The 25,766-nt window shown below is 43.1% G+C and overlaps 1 protein-coding gene across 4 annotated transcripts in view; it reads left to right on the top strand.

Moving 5' to 3' along the window:
* si:dkey-100n23.5 overlaps window positions 1–25,766 on the top strand; it is a 181,738-nt gene that overhangs the window by 20,533 nt on the left and 135,439 nt on the right. For all 4 annotated transcript variants that reach the window (XM_063050820.1, XM_063050821.1, XM_063050822.1 and 1 more), the window contains 2 exons: window positions 7,985–8,041; window positions 11,453–11,513. In XM_063050820.1, the coding sequence (XP_062906890.1) occupies window positions 7,985–8,041; window positions 11,453–11,513 (118 nt within the window). The remainder of the gene's footprint in view (window positions 1–7,984; window positions 8,042–11,452; window positions 11,514–25,766) is intronic.

Below are 25,766 nucleotides of genomic sequence, written 5' to 3'. Positions count from 1 at the left end.
GACACAAAATGTATACCTTTTACCTGATGAGAATCAGAATTAGTTGTTGAAGTAGTTGTTCACATTGATATCTGAAACCTTATTTAATTATATAGTTGGGAATTTGTGGCAATATACACTCAGTGATCTTTTTATTAACCTCAGGATTAGAACCCGGTGTGGTCTTCTCCTGCTGTAGCCCGTGCACTTCAAGGTTTGATGTGATGTGCATACAGAGGTGCTGTTCTGCACACCACTGTTGTAACACATGGTGATTTGAATTATTGTCACCTTCCTGTCAGCTTGAACCAGTCTGGCCATTCTCCTCTAACCACTCTCATTAACAAGATGTTTTCACGCACAGAATTATCACTCATTGAATGTTTTTTGTTTCTCACACGATTCTCTGTAAACTATAGCCTGTTGTGTATGAAAATCCCTGGGGATTAGCAGTTTCTGAGATACCCAAACTGCCCCATCTGGCACTAACAATCACTCCACAATCAAATAACTTAGATCAGATTTCTTCCCCATTCTGGTGTCTGATTAAACAACAACTGACCTTCTTGACCATGTCCGCATACTTTTATGCATTTGAGTTGTTGCCACATGATTGGCTGATTAGGTATTTGCATTATAAGCAGGTGTACCTAATAAAGTGGCCACTGAGTCAAAAAATCTCAAATCTATGTTTGAAGTTGAGTCAAGTTGTTGAGGATTGCAGTAATTGGACTTTGATGCATGAATGGAATTGAGTGCCTAGTTTTAAAGTCCATGCAAATGCTTTTATAATGCTTTGCATATGACAAGTACTTCCTTATATCAAGCCAGATAGAAAGTTCGAGCATGCCAATTACTTTTTTATGGCATTAGACCCAAACTCATTTATAGCTTTACCTTTAGTTTAGGCTTGGATATCAGGACTACCTGGAATTCTGACCAGTTTACTCTTCCGTAACCCACCAATATTGGGACAAATTGCATTAAACTGGCAATATCTTTAATAAGCAAAATCCATTCTATAGCCACAATGGTTTTAGAGATGGTAATTCCCTGTTTATATGTAAAATAGCATACATTTACAATTCTTGCTTCCCAGTATTGTTGTGCTTTACAAAGATGAATAGAGGATGGCCAAATTAATTCAGTGTATGTGGATTGACCAGGTTTTTGAAGAGTAGATACAGTTAATAAAAAAGGATGAGATAATTCTACAGCAAATTTCACCTCTGCCTTTGAAAAATAAGTTTAAAAATTACTATATAATTTCCTGTCACAGTGGCTTAGAGAATAAGCAACTAAATAATTTAAAATGTGTTTCTGACTTCTGTGTCTCCTGTTTTATCAATGTGAGCCAGTGTTTTTGAGGATAACACCTTGATTCCAGTTACACGTAGGATAGTGTAGTGGTTATCCCAATGCTATTGCAGCTGAGAGCTTTCCAGAGTTCAGGGTTCATTTCCAGCGCCATCCGTAAAGAGCCTGTGTGCTTTCCCGGTGGAATGCATGGGTTTTCGCCGGGTGCCCTGGTTTCCTCCCACAGTCCAGACATGTACCTGGTGGGTTAATTGGTCATTGTAAATTGTCTCATAATTAGGTTAGCGTTAATCAGGGTTGTAGGGCTGGGGCGGCACGGCTCAAAGGGTTGGAAAGGCCCAATCCGCACTGTATCGCTAAATAACTAAGTAAATGATGGTGCTGAATTTCCCATCAGTTCCTGCATATCAATGTAGGACAATTTATTTATTAGTAAACAAACATCTTTATTATTATTTGTTTTGTAGTATTTGCACAGTGTGACGTCTTTTGCACTTTGGTTGCTTGTCACTCTTTGTTAGTGTGTAGTTTTTCATTGATTCTACTGTATTTCTTTCTTCTACTGTGAATACCTGCAAGAAAATGAATCTTATGGTAGTACTTGGTGATGTATGCATATTTTGATAATAAATTTACTTTGAACTTTGGACCACAGCTGATTGATCGCATGAGTGAAACCGTTAACTGATAAGCAACTAGATATTGCCATTGAAACGCTTGCTTTGGGAAAGTGTTTACTGACAAATATGATGCAAGTAAAGATGTATTTTAAATTTATTTTCAGCATGTAGATATTGTTGGGAGAGCTGGATGTTTATTATTCATCCTTTGGCGGCCTGTTTGAGTTAGTTGGCTGTCTACTGCAGGGTTTCTCAACCGGGGTTCTGTGATAGGTCACTAGGGGTTCTGCGAGAGATCATGATTTAAAAAAAATCATTGTTAGTGCTTGCAGTGGTGGACAGTGACTGGGCAGCCCTGTTAGCAATCTTATTAGAGGTCTCTCAGCTCAGTACAGCAATACACAGTAGGACTGTGTTTATTTGCTTGTGTCCATTCTCAGTTTCTTACGTAAGATAGGGAAGGCCGTTGATAATTGGTAAGTACTCTATTGCATGGAGGGGAGGATGGTAGGCTGATAATTGGTGAGCGCTGTGTTGCATGGCTGGGAGAACGGTAGACTGATAATTGGTAAGCGCTCTATTGCATGGCTGGGAAGATAATAGGTTGATGGAGAGATTAGTTTTGCCCAGAGGGTAGGACGGTAAGTTGATGGAGAGATTTGTATTGCACAGAGGGTAGGATGGCAGGCTGTTGAGAAGCGTGATGTGGATTTTCCAAACATTGAATGGACTCGCCCAACATGGGCTGTGACGTCAGCCTCTCCTTCCTGAATTACCTCCCCCAACTTCCTCTTCCGCGGCGCTGCCTGACTTGTGGGAGCCAACCAACTACCAGTGTAGTAGAAAATTGGAGGGAAATTTTCATGCTAAAGGTGGTCCTTTGTGTTGATTTTTGAAGGGGAGGTGTGAGATGGAAGAGGTGGGTTCTAGGCCTAGGCCTACAGATAATTCTGATAAGGCTAATGATTAACAAATACAATCTTTTGAGTCACTTCACTCCTGTGGTGCAACAACAGACACAAAAAGTCTTTTTTTATATATAAAAAAAACTATAAAACTATAAAAGTTTATTTACACAACAAATACATAAAGGCAAACATTAAGTATTTATAAGACAGTGAATAAATTCAAATTAGAATATGATTATTACGGTCTATAAAACAGTCAATTCCCTGGATAGGATGGGGACCAGTTTCCCTTGCAGCTAGAGCGCCGTCCCCCACCGGCGCAGGAGCACCCTGTCTGGATGAGACTAGACCCCACGCCTTCAACTGCTCTTGGTAAAAGCAAGGTAGTTCCCTCAAAGCAGCATGGCTAATGCTGTCTGCTGGAAGCTACATGTCCTCCTGCAGGCAGTGTCCCTGGCGGAGAAAGTGCATCGTCAGCGCATTCCATCTTGGAGGGTGGTTGCTGTACACATATCTGTGCAGGGTCCTGAGGCAGAGAGCCGCCAACTGGGTGTGCGCACACACCAATGACTGACCGCCCTCTGTGATCGGAAGATTCAGGACTGCAGCAGAGATCCAATGCCTCCTCTTGCCCCAGAAGAAGTCCACCAGCCTCTTCTGGGTCCTGGAGACAAAAGCAGTGGGCAGGACTAAAATAATCAGCTGGTACCATATCTTTACAATGAAAGCTACTTATCAATGTGTTTACATGGGCTGGTGATCCAAGTTGTCCTATTCCATTGTGCCTAGTCTGTGGCAAAAAACTTAGAAATATAGCATGGCTCCAGCAAAATGGAAAATGGAAATGGAAAATAACTACAAATCACAGCCATATGTCACGTAAAAGTGTTGATTATTTTAAATGACTATTGGAATCTCAAAACAAACAGATTAAAGCTTTTGATAATAGAGTCACAGTTAGTGAAAAGATTCAGGATGCAAGTTATTCAGTAGCTTTAAGACCAATTCACTCGAGAATATTTAAAAAACTGTGTGGAAAAACTGGACAAAGAGAATACCACTCTCCAGCTACATGCAGAAATCCAGTGGCTTAGCAGAGGAAGAGTTCTCAACAGGGTGTTTGATCTGAAAGGTGAATTGCAGGAGTACTTAAAAAAAATAGTAGACCAGATTTTGCTCGGTGCTTTGAAGATGAAGAATGGCTGCAGAAACTAGCCTGCTTAACAGACATTTTTCATCATGTGAGCCAGTTAAGCAGGTCTCTGTAAGGCCCTGGAGAAAAAGTTTTGACTTCAAGTGACATTCTAGGATTTAAAAGGAAATTGAAACTTTGGAAAATCATGCACCAAAAGGAAATCTTGAACTGTTTCCACTGCTGCTTGGGCTTGAGAGTGAGGAAGAATATCAGAAAGTCTCTTGTCTTATTGAAAACCACCTGGAAGAACCGTAGAACAAAATTGAACAGTGTTGCTCCTCCCTTTCAACACAAGTGTATGACTGGATGAGGTACCCTTTCTCTGAATCTTCTGCTCAGCCAGAGAACTTGACTTTGAGAGAAGGGGAAGAACTTTATGAGCTGCACTCTGATCATGCACTCAAGATGAGATTTACCTACTGGTCCCTGGACAAGTTCTGGGTTTCTGAGAAAGGGGAGTATCCTGCCATTCATAGGAAAGCAAAGAACATTATGCTGCAGTTTTCAACTTCTTACATGTGTGAGCAAACTTTTTCTTGCTTAATAAGCATTAAGAGCAAGGATAGAAATGGTCTCATTTCAGTTGAAGGTGACATCCGTTTGTGCTTATCTCAAGTTTGACCCAGAATAAAGAAATTTATTATGTTTACCTTATGAGTTTTTAAAAAAAATGAAAGAGAAATGAAGAGTAATTTCAGGAAAGGTAAGCAAAGCTTAACTAGCTGTTTTTTTCAAGAAAGATTGGCTAAAAATTCATTCTCTACTTAAAAGAGCATTGACAGTTTTTTAAAATTATATCTACAACTTATTGATCACGCTAAAGTACCATAAGCTCTAGATGTAATAATTTTTATGCAGGAGTTCCCTGAGACCTGAAAATTATGTCAAGGGTTCCTCCGGGGAAAAAGGCTGGCCTACAGAGTCTGCATGGTGCACACAGAATGCTGCTATGGATTAGCAGGATTTTTATGAATTATTGGTGAAATATTTCTGAAGCTGAATGGTTTATGACTTGGAAACCTGAAGAGGATTATATTCCCATCATCCCCAGTCCTTGTTTTTCTTGATGGTGAAGGGCATTGGTCAATATAAATATGTATATACCCAAATAATTTGAACCCTTCTTGTGGTATTAAAAAAGTAGTCATACCCACAAGCACATCAGTAAATGAACATGAGAATGGAAGTGCAACTTTTATCCCATTATAATCCAATCCCTAATTACAAGGCTCAGTGTTGCTCAGCCTTTCTTTGGTTATTTTCTGAACCTTTCCATGATATTTTAATAATTATCTATTTATGTCCTTTAAGTTTATTTGGATTTGCCTAGTTTCTAGTGTATAACAACTTACAAAGTTTTGCTATCTCTTTTTAGATCCAAAGTGAATATTCTTGCATTTGCTTATTGTATTCCATCTGCCACAGTTTTGCCCAATCACTTCAACAACTATTATCTTGCAATGGCAGGGATTATTTTAGACCTGGTTCACTGGCCCTGGATTGGCCCTCATAGTTCAGACTTCTTCGGTTTTTCTGGATGTGAAGAGCTGAACAGAGCTGAGCCTTCATACTTGACAGCCGTCTAGCAAGGCAGAGTGGTCTCTCAACACCATGTAGACCTCAGCCATTGTATTCTGAGGCCCTGCCTCCAGAACACACTTGGGGCTTTTTAATGAATGCTGGTTATTAAAGACTTCTTAACTTTTAAAATGTCACCAATAGACATTTACAAGCTTTTCAAAATGATTTAATATAAACAAAATGGGGACAATTATGGCACATGGGATACAATGTAGAGAAATACAGTGTGAGGTTTCTACAGTTTGTTAGGTTGAATCAAAAAATAGAATACTGTTTTAGTGGCGAGACTACAGAATGCTATTGCATAAAAGGGTATGTTTTTCTCATTAATGAAACAGGAGGTTAACCACAGATGCACTAAGAAATTAGGAAGGCAAATAGAACGTTGGTCTTTATTGCAAGAAAAATTATGTTTACAGTTTTGGCCTGTAAGCTCCCTTGAGTGTTATTATCCTTCTTCAAATAAGAAGATGGTTCCCCAGGTGGATGCCTGGGACGAAGGAATTGTGATAATGAAAATATGCTTGGCAGATCGGGCCTATGCTTATTGGTGCTTGAAAGGATTAGAGATGCTCTTATTGAAACACACAAGATTTAAGTGAGCTGGACAGAGTAGATGCTGAAGGGAAGTTTCTCTTCTGCACTTGTGGGATGGGAACTAGAATGAGGAGTACAGTATCAGAATAAGGGGTCACTTATATAAGTTGGAGGTATGAAAGATTGTGAATCGTAAGTATCTTCTTTCATAGCGAGCAATGGAGGCAGTCACTGAATATATTTACCAAGATAGGCAATATTTGCTGTAAAGGAGAGTGGAGAATTGTGGGAACTGCTAAGAGAACTGAGTTTAGGCCAAGAACAGATTAGCTGTAATCTTTTGGAATCAGAGCTGGGTGAAGTGTAACAAGTGTTACATTTTTTTCATATGTGTAAAGAAAAAACTTGAAAATAGAGACATAGACGGAGAAAATGGTATTTTTCGCTGTGGAGCAAAATCTGCTAAGTGTGAGATGATGAATTTCAGCAGGAGGAATCAAATGGCAGAATATTATCTAAAAAGAGATAAAATGCAAACAAGTGAAATACTCAGAGATGAAATGCAAATCATAGGTATGCAAGTGCATCTGGGTAATTAAAAAGTAAATGTCATATTGGCCTTAATTGTTAGGGTTTAAAAAAATAGAGTAGTACAATTTAACAGAGTGGTGATGGGGTTACACCTGCAGCACCATGAACAGCTTTGGTCCCCTGATTTTATTATATGGATATACTATAACTGGAGGCAGTCCAGAAGCAAATCACTGGACTAATATCGGGAATGAAATGTTGGCCTTCATAGGCAGCTAAAATGGTTGGTTCTGCATTAATTGGAGTCTTGAACAACGATTGGTCATATTTTGGAATGTATATGAGCCTAAATGGGTATGGTAATGTAAATAGTGAGAAGTTTCCACCAAAAGGAGAGACTCAGGGGAGGAACATTGTTGCAAGATTTGGGGTGGTTCATTGTAAATGAAAGTACATGGGAATAGCTCTGCCAGGGGCTGGCGAATCTCCGGAATTCTCTACTGCAAGGGCTGTGGAGACTAGTTCACTGGAGGAACTTAAAAGAGAGCTAGATATATTTTTGAAAGATGGGGTATTAAGCATTATGTGGATCCATCACACTGTTGGCTAATGGTAACCATGCATCCAGTAGAATTAGCAAACAAGTTGTGTACGTGATGGTAACTTCAATAAACATTTCATTTTCTTTACCTCTTTACTCTAGAAAGATTATAAGGTCTCAAATTTTAAAAAATGAGAAAGCAGACAATTTTTTAAAACTTCATCTATTTTTCAGTAGAGTTTTGCACAGGGAGTAATAAATCCTTGGAAGTAATTGCAGGCAGTAATCCAATCAAAGACAGGCAAGTGATGAACCAAGAGAACACAGTGGGAGTAGTTGTAGTTTATAAATATTATCTCAAATCTGAATTGGATTACTGCATTGAAACATTCCAGTTTCAATGTGTTGTTAATTTCATGGCACCATGATCCTGATTTTCAGGCATGTCAGGTGGATTGGAGAGTGTATGCAGATGGAATTTGATGTTGTATTTCGTAACTTAGCTCAGTTGAACAAAGTGTTACAGGAGGACACTATGGTTACTACCTTTAGGGATTCCATTTTGGGCAGTATGGAGAGGGAGACCTCTCCATCTGCTCCATCTGCTGCTACTGCCAGTATACAGTCTATCATTAGTCATGGCAGAGTGAGGTACCTTGTTTTGATCCAATAGACATAGCAAAAGTGCAGCAGAGAGGGAGATCTCTGTCACCACCAGTTTTCAACAAGTATGGTATAAAGCTTTACTAATGCAAATTTTCACCTTTTTCCCTAGAAAATGATCCTGAGTCTGACTTTGGCTGCATTGTTTGACAGTATTGCCTATCTAATGGTAAGTGGATAATAACTTAAATTATAGGTTTTTTTTCCAACCACCTTAAAACTTTAGAACTTATAGTACTGTGATTCAGTTTATAACTTATTCTAATAATTTGTAGAAAAATATGCAGAACTGTGCAAAAGTCTTAGGCGCATATACAGTATATAGCTAGGGTGCCTAGGACTTTTGCACAGTAGTGTAGTGACTTTCTGTATTTCTCTGTACAGTCCCACAAAAACAAAACAAATTTCATGACAAATATAGGTGATGATAAACCTGATTCTGATATTAGTCTCTATTGTAGACCGGAAGTGGGAAGAGGGCAGGGAGAGGGGAAGGAGTGGGAAGCACCAGAGAGATATTCTGTTATGATCCATAAACCAGTTGTGTAGAATCAAGTGACCTTGCCTGGTATCTCAGGATTGGGTGTATATGTACCCATGCCACCCCCCACCCCTCGCACTCCTCTGCCGTCTGTCCACACCCCTCCCATGGTGCTTCACCCTCACCATTCCCAACATCCTATACTTTGGCCAGATTTACAAACTCGTTCTCTACTTCACGTTGACAAATAAGGTTATTTTGCACAAGTTTTAGGCACCCTAGCTATATATGTGTCTAAGATTTTTGCACAGTGCTGTATAGTAGTTTCTTAGTTTTAATATTTTAATTTATTTTTTAACCAAAGTAAGAGTAAGCATATTTGCCTTAGGCAGCCCATGTGATCAAGGATAACTTGCTAAGCTACTCCAGTTCTTTGACTAATGAGATGACCAACATTGGACATGCAAACTTGCACAGGTGGGGCATGAATTGCTTGTTAGTGTGGGTGGGTGGGTAGTTAGTTTCTGAAACATTGTGTTCCTTCTGCCATTTACCAGATGGATTTTGTGTATCCTTATGAAAGAACTCAAGATGCTTAATGCCTTTCTGAATGCTCCTCCTCCATGACTGGTTCATGAGTCGTGGATTATCACAAGTGAAGGGATATTACAGTTTTTCAGGGAGGCTTTGAAACCACTTAACTTAGAGCTTAGAACAGTACAACACAGGAAAAGGCTACTTGGCCTACAGTGTTTTTCCAAACTAGCTAAAAAGCAAATCAAATACACCCAAACACTAATCCCTCTTACCTACACCACATCCATAACTCTCCATCTTTCTTACATCCATGTGACTAGCCAAACGGCTCTTAAAAGCTTCTAATGGATACCCATACCAGGCAGCGCATTCCAGGCCTCCGTGACTGTGAGTAAAAAAACTTATCCTTCACATCCCTTTTGAACCTACCTCCGCACACCTTCAATCCATGCCCTCTAGTATTAGACATTTCAACCTTGGGAAGCAGATACTCTGTCCACTAACTATTCCTCTCATAATCTTGTAAACCACTTTCAGATCTCCTCTTATCCTCTGGCATTCCAGAGAAAGCGACCCAAGTTTATCCAGCCTCTTGTGATAGCACATGCCCTCTAAACCAGGCAGCAACCCGGTAAACTTCTTCTGCACTCTCTCCAAAGTCTCAACATCCTTCCTATAGTGGGGTGACCAGAACTGTATGGAATACTCCAGATATGGTCTAACCAGAGTTTTATAAAGTTACAACATAATCTCTTTAGAACTCAAGACCTCCACGGATAAAAGCAAGCATTCATAATTTTGAAAGGGACCCTCTTCCATCTGGTAATATCTTGCCATGATGATTCAAAGTACTTGCATTACAATATCTTTGTTTTGCTATATGAAAATTCAATAATTGGAAGTTTTGGAAATTGATTTGGTTTTTGTTCAACTACATGAAGCTTTGACATAAAAACAGAAAATGCTTAAAGCACTCTACAGGTCAGGAAGCATTTATAGAAAGAGACATGATTAACATTTCAGGTTGAAGACCCTTCATTAGAACTGAGTTGATGAGCCTGAAGAGACACACTCAATGTCTCAGGAACAGCTTCTTCCCCTCCACCATCAGATTTCTGAATGGATGTTGAACCCATAAATACTACCTCAGTATTTTTTGCTCTACTTTCTTAATTTATTTTTTTATATAGTTCTTATTGTAACTTAGTTTTAAAAAAGAATCATCATGTATTGCAATGTACTGCTGTTGCAAAACAATGAATTTCATGACGTATATCTGTGATATTAAACCTGATTCTGATTAAGTTGCAAAGAGCATGGGGCAATGATAGATGGGACATGGGCTTAGTTTCCAGGAGGATAAGTTTGTAAATGAGATAATGACTTGATGGGGGAAATTAGATGGAGGGAGAGAAAACCTGAACAAAGTAAAAGCTATAGAAGGAAGAAAATTATTGAGAGAGGAAACAAAGGAAGACAGAAGCTGCAAAATGCAGTACTCTAAGATGCACTCAGCAGGTCAGACCATTGGTGAGCCCCTACCATGGGCAGATTTGCTAGTTTTGATACAGACCAGATAAATGAATTACCTGAAGTTATAAAATTCAATATTGCTTTGGGAATGCTGCTGTATGCTCAGATGGAACATGGGTTGCTGTTCCTCAAGCTTTCCTTGGGCCTCATTATAATAACAGCACAGGAGGGCATAGTCAGCTAGGATATAATGGGAGGTGGGATGGAAACTTGCAGGCACACGGATGCTTAATATTACTCCTGCAAAATGAAAACTAGTGCTCTGCAAAGAGTCACCAAATTTTCATTTGGTTCTTCCAATATTGAGAAGACCGCAATGTGTGTAGCAAATACAGTTCACTTGAATCTCTGCTACACCTGGAAGGAGTAACTCAGAAGTTTGAGAATTTGATATTGATTCCATTATAGAACATGATGTATTGTTTCTCAGGTTTGTCTTGGGGCCTTGTTGTGGGCAGATTAGAATGAGAATGGTGTGGAAACTAAAAGTTCAGGGTCATTCCTGCAGACTGAATGTAGGTATTTTGCGATGTGATTACCCAATCTGCATTTGATTTCTCTAATGTAGATGAGACCACATTATGAAAACAGAGTGCAGAGCAGTAGATTGGAAGAACTGCAAGTAAAGCACTGCTTGACCTAGAAAGATTGTTTGGGTCCTTGGATGATGGGGAAGAACGAGGTGTCACAATTATTGCAGTTGCACGCTGTAAGGAGAGGAGTTGTTGGTGAAGATGGACTTGTGAAAGGAATGGTCCTTTTGAAATACTGAAATGGGGTGAGGGGTTGAAGGTGTTTGGTGCTGGAATTCTGTTGAAGGTGGTGGAAATCTGAAGGATGATATATTGAATATGATGACTGGTGGAGGGAAGGGTGTGGGCCATAGAATACTCTCCTTGGAGGAGAATTGAGAGCGGTGGTGTGGGAAAGAAATGAGATATGGTCAAGGGCTCTATCAATATCTACTACTACCAGTATCTGTAGTTTTTTGAGTTTTGTTTACTGTATGAAACTTTGCCTTTGATACAGGGAGAAGTTATCCCAGATGGTGCCCTGTGCAACTTCCAGGCCTGGTGGCTTACATATTTTGGTAAGTAGTGTGCTTCTTTTGCATACAGAAACTCAAAATAGGTCGAAACCCAAAATTTAAACTTTTTAAATAAATACAGTACTTGTATATAATTTCTTTCTGATGTTTCAACTGTATTGGAAAATAACTTGTGTTTATCTCAAAATGCTACAATTGCAATATGTTACAAATTGGTTTAATGAAATGTCATCTTGATTTTTCATTTGTTACAATAAGGTGTAGCAGAAAGTGTGGTTTTATTGGTTCTGTAATTCATTAACAGTTCTACATCACTATAAGCTTTTTGTGCGTAACAGAATTCATAGCAATCTTGGCAATCCTTAATCTTTATACTACATTTGACATGGAAATATTTTATGAGCTTTATTATATATTTTTGTAGAGCTTGGTTAAATGCTGCAGTGGGATACGTTCCAACAGAGATCATTTTCAGAGGAATAAAGGGTGAATCTGGAGAAATATGCATTGTCACTTTTGCAGTCCTGGAAGGATTTGATAACAAGTAGGACTGAGTACTGCTTATAATAAATGAAGAATGTTTTATGATTATAATTATAGATATTTCAACCAAACAGTATGTACAAAGTATGAGATTCCAGCAGAGACAGGCCAAGGGATATGGAACATAGAACAGCACAACACAGCAACAGACCCTTCAGCCACAGTGTCTGCACTGAACGTGACGTTGAACTAAACTAATTCTTTTCCGCACAGCAGTGTAAAAGGAACACAGGGAAGGGAGGTACAGGGAGCATAAAAGGAATGTAGTTAAACAGAACCCCTGGAGCTTCAGGTTATTTTTTCTATTAGATAAAGATGGTGCTCCATCTCCTGCAGGATGAATCTATCTTTATCCACAGGAAAAAGTCATGCTGGGCCCTCGGGCAATCCATAGTCTGCCAACATTGGACAGCACCGTAAGGGGAGATGAAGATTCTCTTGGACTTCCTGAGAAAGGTCAGGTTGTTGAAGGTTAGGCTGTAGGTTTCGGGTGGCTGGCTGGTGGAACCATGTAGAGGCAGGGGACCTGGAAAGTTGAGAGCATGCCCTGAAGAGAGTGAACCACAGTAATTACTAGATAGCTTCATTTGTTGGAGCAAGGGACCTATCAGCGGCTGATAGGGGAGCAGAGGGGAAGGAAGAGGGAATAAGCGAAAAAAGATGAAAATGAGTAGAGGGGTTGTGAACAGAGTTGGGAGAATGAGGAAGATGGTTAAGAGTAAAAGGTCAGAGATAGGGAGACTGACGGAGAGGTGATGAGAAAGAGCTGGCAAGATTATCTGCAGTAGTGATGAGTAGGTGATCAAAGTATCTTTGTGTACTTTGTATATGTTGAGCATACATGTGTGTCTGTGTGCATATGCTTAGCCTATGTAGCAGAGCCTGGTCTCCAGTAGTCTTGGACCTTCTTACCAAAAGACCTTGCTTTGTCAAGGGAAGAGATAGTAGAAAGGATGAATGTGTTATTAAGCACATTTTGACTTGCGTAAAATGTCAGAAAAATCTTCCCTTCCCTGCACCATCATACATTGTAAGCAGTGAAAGCCGAGTTAGTGCTGAGTGTCATTAATCACTTTAGTACTTGATTCATTCCATTTCGTGTTGTCATCCATCTGCAATATTCTTTGCTTCAGCAGTAGTGGTAAATAAACTGCTTTGTCCTCTTGGTACTTATTGACCTATTCAAATAGTCAGAAATGGTATTCATTTATGAAATCTAATATATAAATAAGAAATATTCATCTGTTAAAAGTCCACATCTTGATCATGAATACTGAAAGTTGCAAAGCAAAAAATATGCTCTCTCAATGTAGTTTTATTATGATAGCAACCATATCTTTGCTTTGTGGCAGCTCGGCCACATGGCAAGCGAACCGGCTCCAGCAGTCGTGGGCGAGTCCACAGCCAGTGGCAACCGAGGGGGCTCTGAGTGCGGGGCAGACCTCGGCCCAGAAGCCGACGTTGCTTCCGCCCCGCAAAGAGCGGGGGATGCTGGGAGCGGGTACTTAAGCGCGCGTGGATTGAAACAGTAAACAGTTCAACCAGACCCTGTTCGACTCAGTGTGTTTCTTTCACTCGTTGCGTATCAGTGCGACTACATTGGTGACCCTGACGGTCCAACGGCATTTGGACCCAGCATGAACGACTCAGCTCTGCAGAATGCAGTTTCCCTTAAACTGCCAACCTTCTGGACCACTCAACCCCTGGTCTGGTTCGAGCAAGCAGGGGCCCAGTTCCAGGTCAGGCAAATTGTCTCAGATGCCACCAGGTATTACTATGTGGTGGGCGCCCTTGACCAGGAGACAGCGGGCCGTGTTATCAACTTTCTGCATCAGCCCCTGGCAACAGACAGGTATGAGGCACTCCAGGTCCTGTTAATCCGCACATTTGGCCTCTCCCGCCACGAACGGGCCACGCGGTTACTGCATATGGACGGCCTGGGCGACCACGCGCCATCAGCCCTGATGAGCGACATGCTAGCACTGGCAGACGGCCATAAGCCTTGCCTGCTTTTTGAACAGATCTTTTTGGAGCAAATGCCAGAAGACATCTGCCTCCTGCTAGCAGATGAAGACTTCAGAGACCTGTGCAGGGTTGCTGCCCATGCGGACGTGCTTTGGCGCACCAAACAAAATGGCGGAACCACCATCGAAATTAGCGCTGCGGCACGGCCGAAAGCCTGGCCCTCCCACACCCCAGCAGTGGAGCACGTAACACCCACACCAAGGGACGGCACCACTTCTGAGTCTTGGTGTTTTTATCATCAAAGGTGGGGTTCCAGGGCCCGCCGCTGCCGACCACCATGCTCGTTCCAGGGAAACGCCAGGACCAGCCGTCGCTGATGGCTACGGCGGCTGGTCACCGGTGATGGCCTCCTCTATGTTTGGGACAAGCATTCTGGGCATAGATTCCTGGTGGACATGGGGGTGGAAATCAGCGTCCTACCTCCCTCGAGCCACGATATCCAAACTAGAAGGACAGGACCAGAACTTACGGCAGCCAACAGCAGCACCATCCGTGCCTACGGCACAAGAACCATCCCCTTGCAGTTCGGTTCCAGCTGCTTTACCTGGACATTTACGCTGGCCACAGTATCACAGCCATTGCTGGGTGCGGGCTTCCTCTGCGCGCACTGCCTGCTCGTGGATTTGAAGGGACAACGATTGGTCGATGCGAAGATGTTCCAGACTTTCTCCCTTGGTGAGGCCAAGTTACCTGCCCCGCACCTGGACTCTGTCACTCATTCCGACAACGAGTTCACCAGAGTGTTATTGGAATTTCCATCTATCATCATGCTGCTGTTTTCCTCAACAGACCCCAAGCACGGCGTGATGCACCACATCCCCACACAGGGACCTCCCCTTCATGCCAGGGCCCACAGGCTACCGCCCAACAAGCTCCACCTCGCGAGAGGAATTCAAGAAGATGGAGGAGATGGGGATTGTGCGGCGTTCCGACAGCCCGTGGTCCTCCCCACTCCATATGGTGCCCAAGTCCGCGGGAGGGTGGAGACTGTGCGGCGACTATAGGAGGCTGAACAATGCCACCACGTCCGATTGCTATCTGGTACCACACATGCAGGACTTTATGGCCAACCTGCACAGGGCACGCGTCTTTTCGAAGATTGACCTGGTCCGAGGGTATCATCAGATCCCAGTCAACCCGGACGATGTACCCAAGATGGCCCTCATTACCCCCTTTGGCCTGTTCGAGTTCCTCAGGATGCCGTTCGGGTTCAAAAACGCGGCACAGACGTTCCAGCACCTGATGGAGCAGTAGGGCGAGATCTGGACTTTCTGTTCATCTACCTGGATGACATACTTATCGCCAGCCGCTCCCACCAGGAACATCTAGCACATCTACGCCTGCTCTGCCGCCGCCTATGCGACTACGGCCCAGCTATCAACCCCGCCAAGTGCCAGTTCAGCCTACCCGCCATCGACTTCTTGGGACACCGGATCGACTGCCATGGAGCTGTGCCCCGCCAGCAAAAGTTGAAGCCATCCGCCAATTTGCCAGACCCAGCACTGTTAAAGGCCTGCAGGAATTTGTTGGGATGGTTAACTTTTATCACCGTTTCCTGCCCTCAGCGGCCCGGATCATGCGGCCCCCTTTCGGCTTGATGTCCGGCAAGGTCAAAGAGGTCACCTGGACAGAGGAGGCGACGGTGGCTTTTGAACAAGCCAAGAACATACTAGCAAACGCCACGCTCCTGGACCACCCCCGGGTCGATGACCCACTGCCCACACTGTGGATGCCTCCAATGCGGCAGTTGGCGGCATGCTTGAGCAGCTCATCGAAGGCCAGTGAAAGCCGCTCGCTTTTTTCAGTCGGCACCTATGACCCCAGTGCTTTCGACAGGGAGCTACTGACCCTGTACCTTGCCATCTGGCACTTCAGGTATTTCCTGGAAGGGAGGGAGTTCACAGTCTTCACAGACCACAATCCCCTCACTTTCGCGTTTGCTAAAGTGGCGGACCCGTGGTCAGGCCACCAGCAGCGTCACCTGTCGTACATCTCGGAGTTTACCACCACGATCAAGCACATCTCCGGGAAGAACAACGTGGTAGCCAATGCGCTGTCACGAACCTCTGTCCAATCAGTGCACTCTCTATCTCTGGGGGTGAATTATGCAGTGTTAGCTAAGGCGCAATGACTGGACAGCGAGATGCCGGCGTACCGAACCGCAGTCTCAGGGCTCCACCTCGAAGACATACCCATTGGGCCCGAAGGTAATGAGCTCCTTTGCGATGTGTCCACCGGGCAACCTCGGCCCATTGTCCTGACCGCTTGGAGGCGCCGCGTTTTCGACGCCTTGCACGGTTTAGCCCACCATTCCATTCGGGTGACCATCCGGCTGATCGCAGACAGGTTTGTGTGGCACGGCCTATGCAAGGAGGTCGGGTACTGGGCCAGGACATGCACGCACTGTCAAACCTCCAAAATCCAGAGGCACATGAGGGCCCCACTGCAACCCTTCCAGCCGACACAGAGGTTTGAACATGTCCACGTGGACATCGTCGGCCCACTGCCGGTTTTGAGAGGAGCGAGATACCTGTTCACCATGGTGGACAGGTTCACGAGGTGGCCGGAAGCTATCCCACTCACTGACACGGCCACGGAGACATGCGCCAGAGCCCTGATTACCATCTGGGCGGCACGGTTCGGACTCCCAGCCCACGTCACTTCAGACAGGCATGTGCAGTTCACATCGGCTTTGTGGTCTGCACTGGCACAACTCCTCGGAACCCAGCTCCACCGAATGACTGCTTACCACCCGCAGTCCAACGGCCTGGTGGAACGTTTCCACAGGCACTTGAAGTCAGCCCTGATGTCACGCCTCTGAGGGCCAGACTAGGTGGACGAACTCCCCTGGGTGCTGCTGTCATCCGCATGGCACCCAAGCAGGACCCGGCCGCATCATCGGCTGAACTTGTTTATAATGCCACACTCACGGTTCCCGGTGAGTTTGTGCCAGCACCCCGTGGCCAGGAGGACACACCTGCTGGGGTCCTAACTAAACTCTGGGAGCGGCTTGGAACACTTGCCCCAGTCCCGACGTCCCATCACGGAACAACACCCTCTTTTGTGCCCAAGGACCTACAACAGAGCAAGTATGTTTTCGTTCGCCGAGCACGCACAGACCAGCCCTGCAGCGACCATATGAAGGACCCTACAAGGTGGTGCGCCATAATGGGACGACCTGCGTTCTCGACATCGGCGGTCGTGAAGAGACTTTTACCATTGACCGTCTCAAACCGGCGCATCTAGACCTTGAACGCCCGGTTGCGGTGCCACCCCCACGACGACAAGGCTGGCCACCTAAAAGAACTGACAGTGTGCAGGCTGTGGACTCTGCACCTCCTAGCGCCGGTTCTGGTGGTGGGGGTGGGGAGGTTCATGTGGTTGCTCGCCCACGCGGCAAGCAAACCGGCTCCAGCAGTTGCCGGCGAACCCACAGCCAGCGGCAACCGAAAGGGCTCTGAGTGCGGGGCAGACCTCGGCCCGGAAGCCGTCGTCACTTCCGCTCTGCAAAGAGCGGGGGATGCTGGGAGCGGGTACTTAAGTGCACGCGGATTGAAATAGTAAACAGTTCAACCAGACCCTGCTCGACTCAGTGTATTGCTTTCACTCGATGTGTATCAGCGCAACCACAGTTTCATTGTTTTGTTTGGATGTTGTTACATTACAGAAATGCTTCGGGTACCCATTAAGAATCCATAAAAAGTCTATGCATAAGAATTCTGTATTTTCACTTCATAACATGAAACGCTGCAGCTGTTTTGTTTTCTTCCATCTTTTTTGTGGTTTATTGTCTGTACTCTTCCTTTGCCAGAAAAACATTGTAGAGGGTATGGTCAAAAATAGTTAAGCTATTGACTCTTAATGATGAGATTGCATGCTGTGTCACAGCAGCCTCACTAACATTGGCCTTTTTAGGAATGACCCATTTATTTTTCCCAGAAAGCTGTGCCAGAAACAGAAAGAGAGAAATTATAGGCTGGCAGGAAAAAGAATGTAAGTAAGAAATGATGTGAAGGGGATGAATGTGAACAGAAGCTTTGAGTGGGAATAATGGAAAATTGAAGGGAAAAAAGAATGTGTAATCATAATTAGAGGGAACTGATGAGAGTCTGAGGGAGACTGATATGTAATCCAGGCAAGTAGAGTAGTAACCATAAATAAAAATTAGTGTATAAACTAAAATAATTGAGGTATATAAAATTACAAGAGGCATATTGGCAGTAGATAGTAAGAATCTTCTTCTTATCAAAAACATGGGTTTCACACAGAGTAGTTGATCTTTGGAACTCGCTGCTAGAGAAGGTGATGGAATCAGGTATAATCACTGTGTTTAGGGAATACTTAGGTGGGAATATTTAGCTAAGCACTTGCACAATAAGATATACTGTAGAAGGATACAGACCTAATGCAGACTGAATGGATTAGTGTAGACGGACAAAATGGTCAGCATGGATGTCATGGACTGAAGAGTCTGTTCTATGGTATATGACTGATTCTATAAATGCAATCAAAGAACACAAACTAGAAAGAAAATGAGATTTGAAAACAAAGCAGAGAGAAAGCTAAAGAAGGAAGAAAAAATGTGGAGACAGAGGGAAGATAAGATGGGAAGGAACAGAGAGCAGCAAACATACAAGATAGGAAGAGGCACAAGAAGGGACAAGGATTCATACTGCTAAAAGAAAGAAACTGGATAGAGAGAGAGAAAAAGGAAAAGGAAAGATAGGAAGCAAAAGTAGTGAGACTACTTCCTTTGATTTGCTCATTAGAAGAAAGAACACCCTAACTAGTTTAATTAAAAGCAATAACAATTATACCAGGTAACTGAAATTTCAGTAATGCTGTTGTGTTGGACTAATTCTATGCATACGCTCAGTCCCCACTTTATTAGGTACAACTGTACACCTGCTTATTAATGCAAATATCTAATCAGTCAATCATGTGGCAGCAATCAATGCATAATTGCATGCAGACATGGTCAACAGGTTCAGTTATTGTTCAGACTGAATATCAGAATGGGGAAAAATGTGTTCTAAGTTACTTTGACCATGGAATGATTGTTGGTTTAGACTGTGTGGTTAGAAAATCGCCTGGGATTTTTATGCACAACAGTCTCTAGAGTGTACAGAGAATCATGCAAAAAAAAAATCCAGTGAGTGGTAGTTCCGTGGGGAAGAAATGCCTTGTTAATGAGAGAGGTCAGAGGAGAATGGCCTAACAGGATGATGACAATAACTCAAATCACCACACATTACAACAGTAGTGTGCAGAAGAGTATCTCTGAATGCACAAATTGTTGAACTTTGAAGTGGATGGAGCTACTGCAGCAGAAGACCACGGACATTCACTCAGTTGCCACTTTATTAGGTACAGGCGGTTCCTAATAGAGTGGCCCCTGAGTGCATCTGTGACAGGAGAGAATTCTGAGAGATAAGCTATGCTTGTATCTGGAAAGACAGTAGTCACCATGGCATTTTGCATGGGCAATCATGTTTTATGAACTTAATGGAGTTTTTTTGATGTGACCTAGAAAGTTGATGAGGGTAGTAGACTTGGTTTATAGACTTCAGTAAGACCTCTGACAAAGTTTCACATGATAGACTGCTCTGGAAAGGCATGGCAAATTGGATACACAATTTTCTTTATTGTAGAAAGCAGAAAATGATGGTAGAAGGTTGTTTCTTGGAATGGAAACCCTTGACTAGTAGTGTGCTTCAAGGGTCAGTGCTGGGCCCATTGTTGTTTGTCATCTACATCAATGGTTAATAAATTTGCAGATGACATTAGAAAAGGTGCTATAATAGACAAGGAAGAAAGTTAGTAAAATTACAGGGAAGTCTTGATCAGGTGAGCAAATGGACTGAAGAATGGGAAATAGGATTTAGCTAGGATAACTTGGAAAGATAAATCCAGCTAGGACTTTCGCAGTGAATTGCAGTGCCTTGGGAGCATTGTAGACCAGGTGACCTTGGAATCCTTGATTGACTGAAAGTGAAGCTACAGATAGACAGAGTGTTGAGGAAGGCTTTTGTCACACTGGCCTTCATAAATCAGTATAAAAGTTGGCGGGGCGGGGGGGGGGGTTCATGGTGCAGTTATACAGGGCACTGGTGAGGCTGTACTTGGGAGTATTGTGTTCAGTTTTGGTCACCCTGCTACCAGAAAGATGTTATTAGACTAGAAAGAATGCTGGAAAGATTTATAAGGATACTGACTAGACTTGAGCTGCTGAGTTATAGGAAGAGGTTGGAGAGCTAAAGCTTTATTCCTTTGAGCATAGGAGACTAAAAGGTGATCTTATAGCAGTATATAAAATCATGAGGGGCATAAATTGGGTGATTGCACTATCTTTTCCCCAGTATTGGGCTATCAAGTATGAGAGGGCATAGGTTTAAGGTGAGAGGGGAAAGATTTAAAAGAAATTTGAGGTGCAATTGTAAGACTCGCTTCGCCTAGCAGCTTAATAGAGGAGGTGATAACCCCCTGCCCGGCCAAACTTAAGAAATCTCATTTGGGTGGATGCTGCACTATGTGTCCGCTGTTACAAATCAGTATCCTGAAATAACAAACAGTCCACAATATACGATTAAGTGATTAAACTTTATAACTCTTACTTTGACTATATGGTGAGTAGAGAAACAAAATTTAAAAAAGGCCCAAGTCTTATTAAACAGTCTGTGCACAAAGTTGGAGTTCACTCATAGGCCAGTCGGTCCCCATTGACCTCCTCCGATTGTCACTGCCCTTCAGACCCTCGCTCCGAGTCCACCCCATCTGGTGGTCTACCAAATCTCTCCATTCGCGTCTTCTCTTTTCATCTCTCTCCCTCTCTGGCAAAAGCCCATGAAATCAACTGCTTCCGGATTCACAAGACAGGACAACAAAATCCTGATTGGCTAACATTCATCCATAGTCCTGTTATCTCCAGCCATAACCCAAACATTGCTGCTACAGAGAAACTGTTACTTCAGCAGTGAACGTTACAAAAAAACCATTACATTAGCAGTGAAACCTTACAGCGCGTTACACTAACAACAGGAATTCTGCAGATGCTGGAAATTCAAGCAACACACATCAAAGTTGCTGGTGAACGCAGCAGGCCAGGCAGCATCTGTAGGAAGAGGTGCAGTCGACGTTACAGGCCGAGACCCTTCGTCAGGACTAACTGAAGGAAGAGTGAGTAAGGGATTTGAAAGTTGGAGGGGGAGGGGGAGATCCAAAATGATAGGAGAAGACAGGAGGGGGAGGGATGGAGCCAAGAGCTGGACAGGTGATAGGCAAAAGGGATACGAGAGGATCATGGGACAGGAGGTCAGGGAAGAAAGACAAGGAGGGCGGGGGGGGGGAACCCAGAGGATGGGCAAGGGGTATATTCAGAGGGACAGAGGGAGAAAAAGGAGAGTGAGAGAAAGAATGTGTGTATAAAAATAAGTAACAGATGGGGTACGAGGGGGAGGTGGGGCATTAGCGGAAGTTAGAGAAGTGGATGTTCATGCCATCAGGTTGGAGGCTACCCAGACGGAATATAAGGTGTTGTTCCTCCAACCTGAGTGTGGCTTCATCTTTACAGTACAGGAGGCCGTGGATAGACATGTCAGAATGGGAATGGGATGTGGAATTAAAATGTGTGGCCACTGGGAGATCCTGCTTTCTCTGGCGGACAGAGCGTAGATGTTCAGCAAAGCAGTCTCCCAGTCTGCGTCGGGTCTCGCCAATATATAAAAGGCCACATCGGGAGCACCGGACGCAGTATATCACCCCAGTTGACTCACAGGTGAAGTGTTGCCTCACCTGGAAGGACTGTTTGGGGCCCTGAATGGTGGTAAGGGAGGAAGTGTAAGGGCATGTGTAGCACTTGTTCCGCTTACACGGATAAGTGCCAGGAGGGAGATCAGTGGGGAGGGATGGGGGGGACGAATGGACAAGGGAGTCGCGTAGGGAGAATAATATGTTGGACCCGGAGGCTGGTGGGGTGGTAGGTGAGGACCAGGGGAACCCTATTCCTAGTGGGGTGGTGGGAGAATGGAGTGAGAGCAGATGTACGTGAAATGGGGGAGATGCGTTTAAGAGCAGAGTTGATAGTGGAGGAAGGGAAGCCCCTTTCTTTAAAAAAGGAAGACATCTTCCTCGTCCTAGAATGAAAAGCCTCATCCTGAGAGCAGATGCGGCGGTGATGGAGGAATTACGAGAAGGGGATGGCGTTACACTAGTTTTCTACCCAAAGGTTGGTGTCCACGTAGAATCAGTTACCAGAGGAAATGCTTAAGGCAAGTGTATTAACTAACTATAAAGCAATTGGGTTGATAACGTTCAGAAGGTTAAGGGGAAAATGCTGGCAAATGAGACTAGCTTTGATGGGTATGGACCAGTTGGGCCTATTTCCATGCTGTATGACTGTATGACATAGAACATAGAAATCTACAGCACATTACAGGCCCTTCAGCTACAATGTTGTACCAACCATGTACTTTACTGACATCCAGTGCAAACTAATAAACTACACCAAATTAGGTGGCAGTTTCTGAGTATTGCCTTAAATGAAAGAAATTTCATCTTCATAGCTATTAAAGAAGCTGTATGTATTCTAACCATTCACAGCTCCGGTAACAAAACGATGGTGCAGCATGCAAAATCATTAGCTATTTGCATCTTAATTTGCACAGTTAGATATATCATTACTAAGATAGAATTTCAGTAATTCATTAGGAGCCATATGACATGCTTAATGAAAATTAGGTATTTGTTACAGATTTTCAAAATTTTTCTTTGTGTAATTTTGCAGCCAAATCCCATCATATCCCAAATGAAAGATTTCAGCATACCTATTGGTAAATAATTTAAAATATTATAATAAAAAAAGATTTTTGGCTGTTCAGTAACAACGTGACTGAGCATTTACGTTACTACTACTTTCCTGCATTTCTTTTTATTCCTTTAATATTCAAAATTATCTCCATCTGTTTTGAATATACTCAATGACTGATTCTCCACAGTTTTCTGGGTAGAAAATTCTAAGCATTCATTACCCTCTTGATAAAGAAATTGGTCCTTGTTCCAAAATTGACCCCTTTGAAAATGGTAATCCTGGTTTGGTGCACCCCAGCTATAGGAAGCTTCATATGTATGTACCCAAAACACATAAGCACATAAAAATTTTGTAAGTTTCTTATTCTCCCCAGACTGCTTAACCTCCCCTTGACACAGTTGTTTTGGTGACATAATTGTAGTTGTCAGGATCTTAGATGGTAATGAGGAGACGTATAGGAGTGAGATTGATTGACTGGTTGTGTGATGACACCACAATAACTTTGCACTCCATATCAGTAATAAAGGCATCCGTTAGTCTTGCGAGACCTTCGCTCTTCACTCTCCAGGGCGCAGGCCTGGGCAAGATTGTATGGAAGACCAGCAGTTGCCCAATGTTGTCCAAGGGAAGGGCATTAGGACCCATACAGCTTGGCACCAGTGTCGTCACAGAGCAATGTGTGATTAAGTGCCTTGCTTAAGGACACAACACGTTCCCTCAGCTGGGGCTCGAACTCACGACCTTCAGGTAGCTAGTCCAATTCCTTAACCACTTGGCCACGTACTCACACCAATATCAGTAACAACAAGGTATTGATTGTGAACTTCAGAAAGGAGAAGTTGGGAGAATACACACCAGACTTCACTGAGGGATTAGCAGTGGGAAAAGTGAGCATCTTCAAGTTCTTGGGAGTCAACATTTATTTATTTTCTTTAGAGATCCAGAACAGTAACGGGCCCTTCTGCCCCAATGAGCCCGCACTGTCCAATTACTCTAATTTGACCGATCAGCCTATGAACCCGTACGTCTTTGGAATGTGGGAGGAAATTGGAGCATTGTAAGGTCACCGGGAGAACGTACAAGATAACTGATTTGCACTATTATCTATTTAGTTATTTATTGTTGTAGCTTATAGTAATTTTTATGTTTTGCACTCTACTGCTACAAAACAACAAATCTCACAACGTAATAAACCTGATTCTGATGCTGTCTGCCCCATCCTAGGAATCAATCTGGTGAACCTTTTTGTGCTCAGTCTTTTGCAAGTGTATCCTTCCTTACTTAACAAGATCAGAACTTGCATATAATATTCCATTGTGGTTACATCAGGTATAGTTACTATGAGACTATTTCCTCTTATCTTAGAATCATGCAGCATAGAAGCAAGATCTTTGACCTGTGTTTTTGCTAAACGTCATGCTATACTAATCGCACTTGTGCATGCATTAATTCCAAAGCCTTCTTTGCCCTAGTTTTCAAGTATCTGTCCAGGTGCCTCTTAAGTGTTGTTTGTTTCTGCCTCTACCACCTCCTTTGGCAGCTCATTGAAGTTACCAACTACCCTTTTGTGTGAAAGATTTACCCTGCAGATCCCCTTTATATCTCTTCTCTCACACCTTAAACCTGTGCTGTCTAATCTTAGACACACTTACATTTTAGAAACATACATTGGCTATTTCCCCTATCTACACCTTTCATAATTGTATATAACTCTATCATGTCACCTCCCTAGAGAAAACAGACCTAATTGATCCAATCTCCCTACGTTTCAGCTCTCCAATCCAGGCAACATCGTTGTTAAATTTTTTGCACCCTCTCAAGCTCAATCATGCCCTTGCTATACCCTATAGAATATAGACTATAGCATCTAATTCATGCCAAAACTATTTAAACTGCCTATTCCCATCGACCTATATTGGGACCATAGCCCTCTATATCCCTACCATCCATGTACCTATCCAAACTTCTCTTAAATGTTGAAATTGAGCTCACATGCACCACCTATGCTGGCAGCTCATTCTCATGACCCTCTGAGTGAAGAAGTTTTCCCTCGTGTTTCCCTTAGACTTCTCACCTTTTACTCTTAACCCATGACCTCTGGTTGTAGTCCCACACAACTTCAGTGGAAAAAGCCAGCTTGCAATTGCCTGATCTATATCCCTCATAATTTTGTATACCTCCATCAAATCTCCTCTCAATCTTCTATGTTCTAAAGAATAGTCCTAACCTATTCAATTTTTCCTTATAACTCATATCCTCCAGATCAGATAACATCTTCGTAAATTTTCTCTGTACTCTAGGTTACCAAAACTGCACATAATACTCCAAATTAGGCCTCAACAGCGTCTTATAAAACTTCAACATAATATCCCATTTTCTGTACTGAATACATTGATTTATGAAGGCCAGTGTGCCAGAACCTTTCTTTATGATTCCATCTATCTGTGATGTCACTTTCAATGAATTATGGATCTATATTCCAAGATTATTTTGTTCTACCGCACTCCTCAGTGCCCGACAGTTCACTTTGTAAGACCAACCCTGGTTGGTCCTACCGAAGTGCAAAACCTCACAGTAGTCTGCATTAAATTCTATCTGCCGTTTTTCAGCTCATTTTTACAGCTGATGCAGATCCCTTTGCAAGCCATGATAGCCTTCTTCACTGTCCACTACACCCCCAATCTTGGTGTCATCCGCAAACTTGCTGATCCAGTTAACCACATTATTATTATGCAGATCATTGATATAGATGACAAATAACAAAGGATCCAGCACTGATCCCTGCGGCACATCAGTAGTCACAGACCTCTAGTCAGGGAGGCAACGCTCCATTACCACTCTCTGGCTTCTCCCACAGAGCCAATATCTAATCTAATTTACTACCCATGCTGAATGCCGAGCGACTGAACCTTCTTGACCAG

The sequence above is a fragment of the Mobula hypostoma genome, chromosome 6, assembly GCF_963921235.1.
Source record: "Mobula hypostoma chromosome 6, sMobHyp1.1, whole genome shotgun sequence".
In the NCBI taxonomy this organism is placed as follows: Eukaryota; Metazoa; Chordata; class Chondrichthyes; order Myliobatiformes; family Myliobatidae; genus Mobula; species Mobula hypostoma.
The sequence above is the reverse complement of the archived record's forward strand: the minus strand, read 5'-3'. Positions and strand labels throughout refer to the sequence as shown.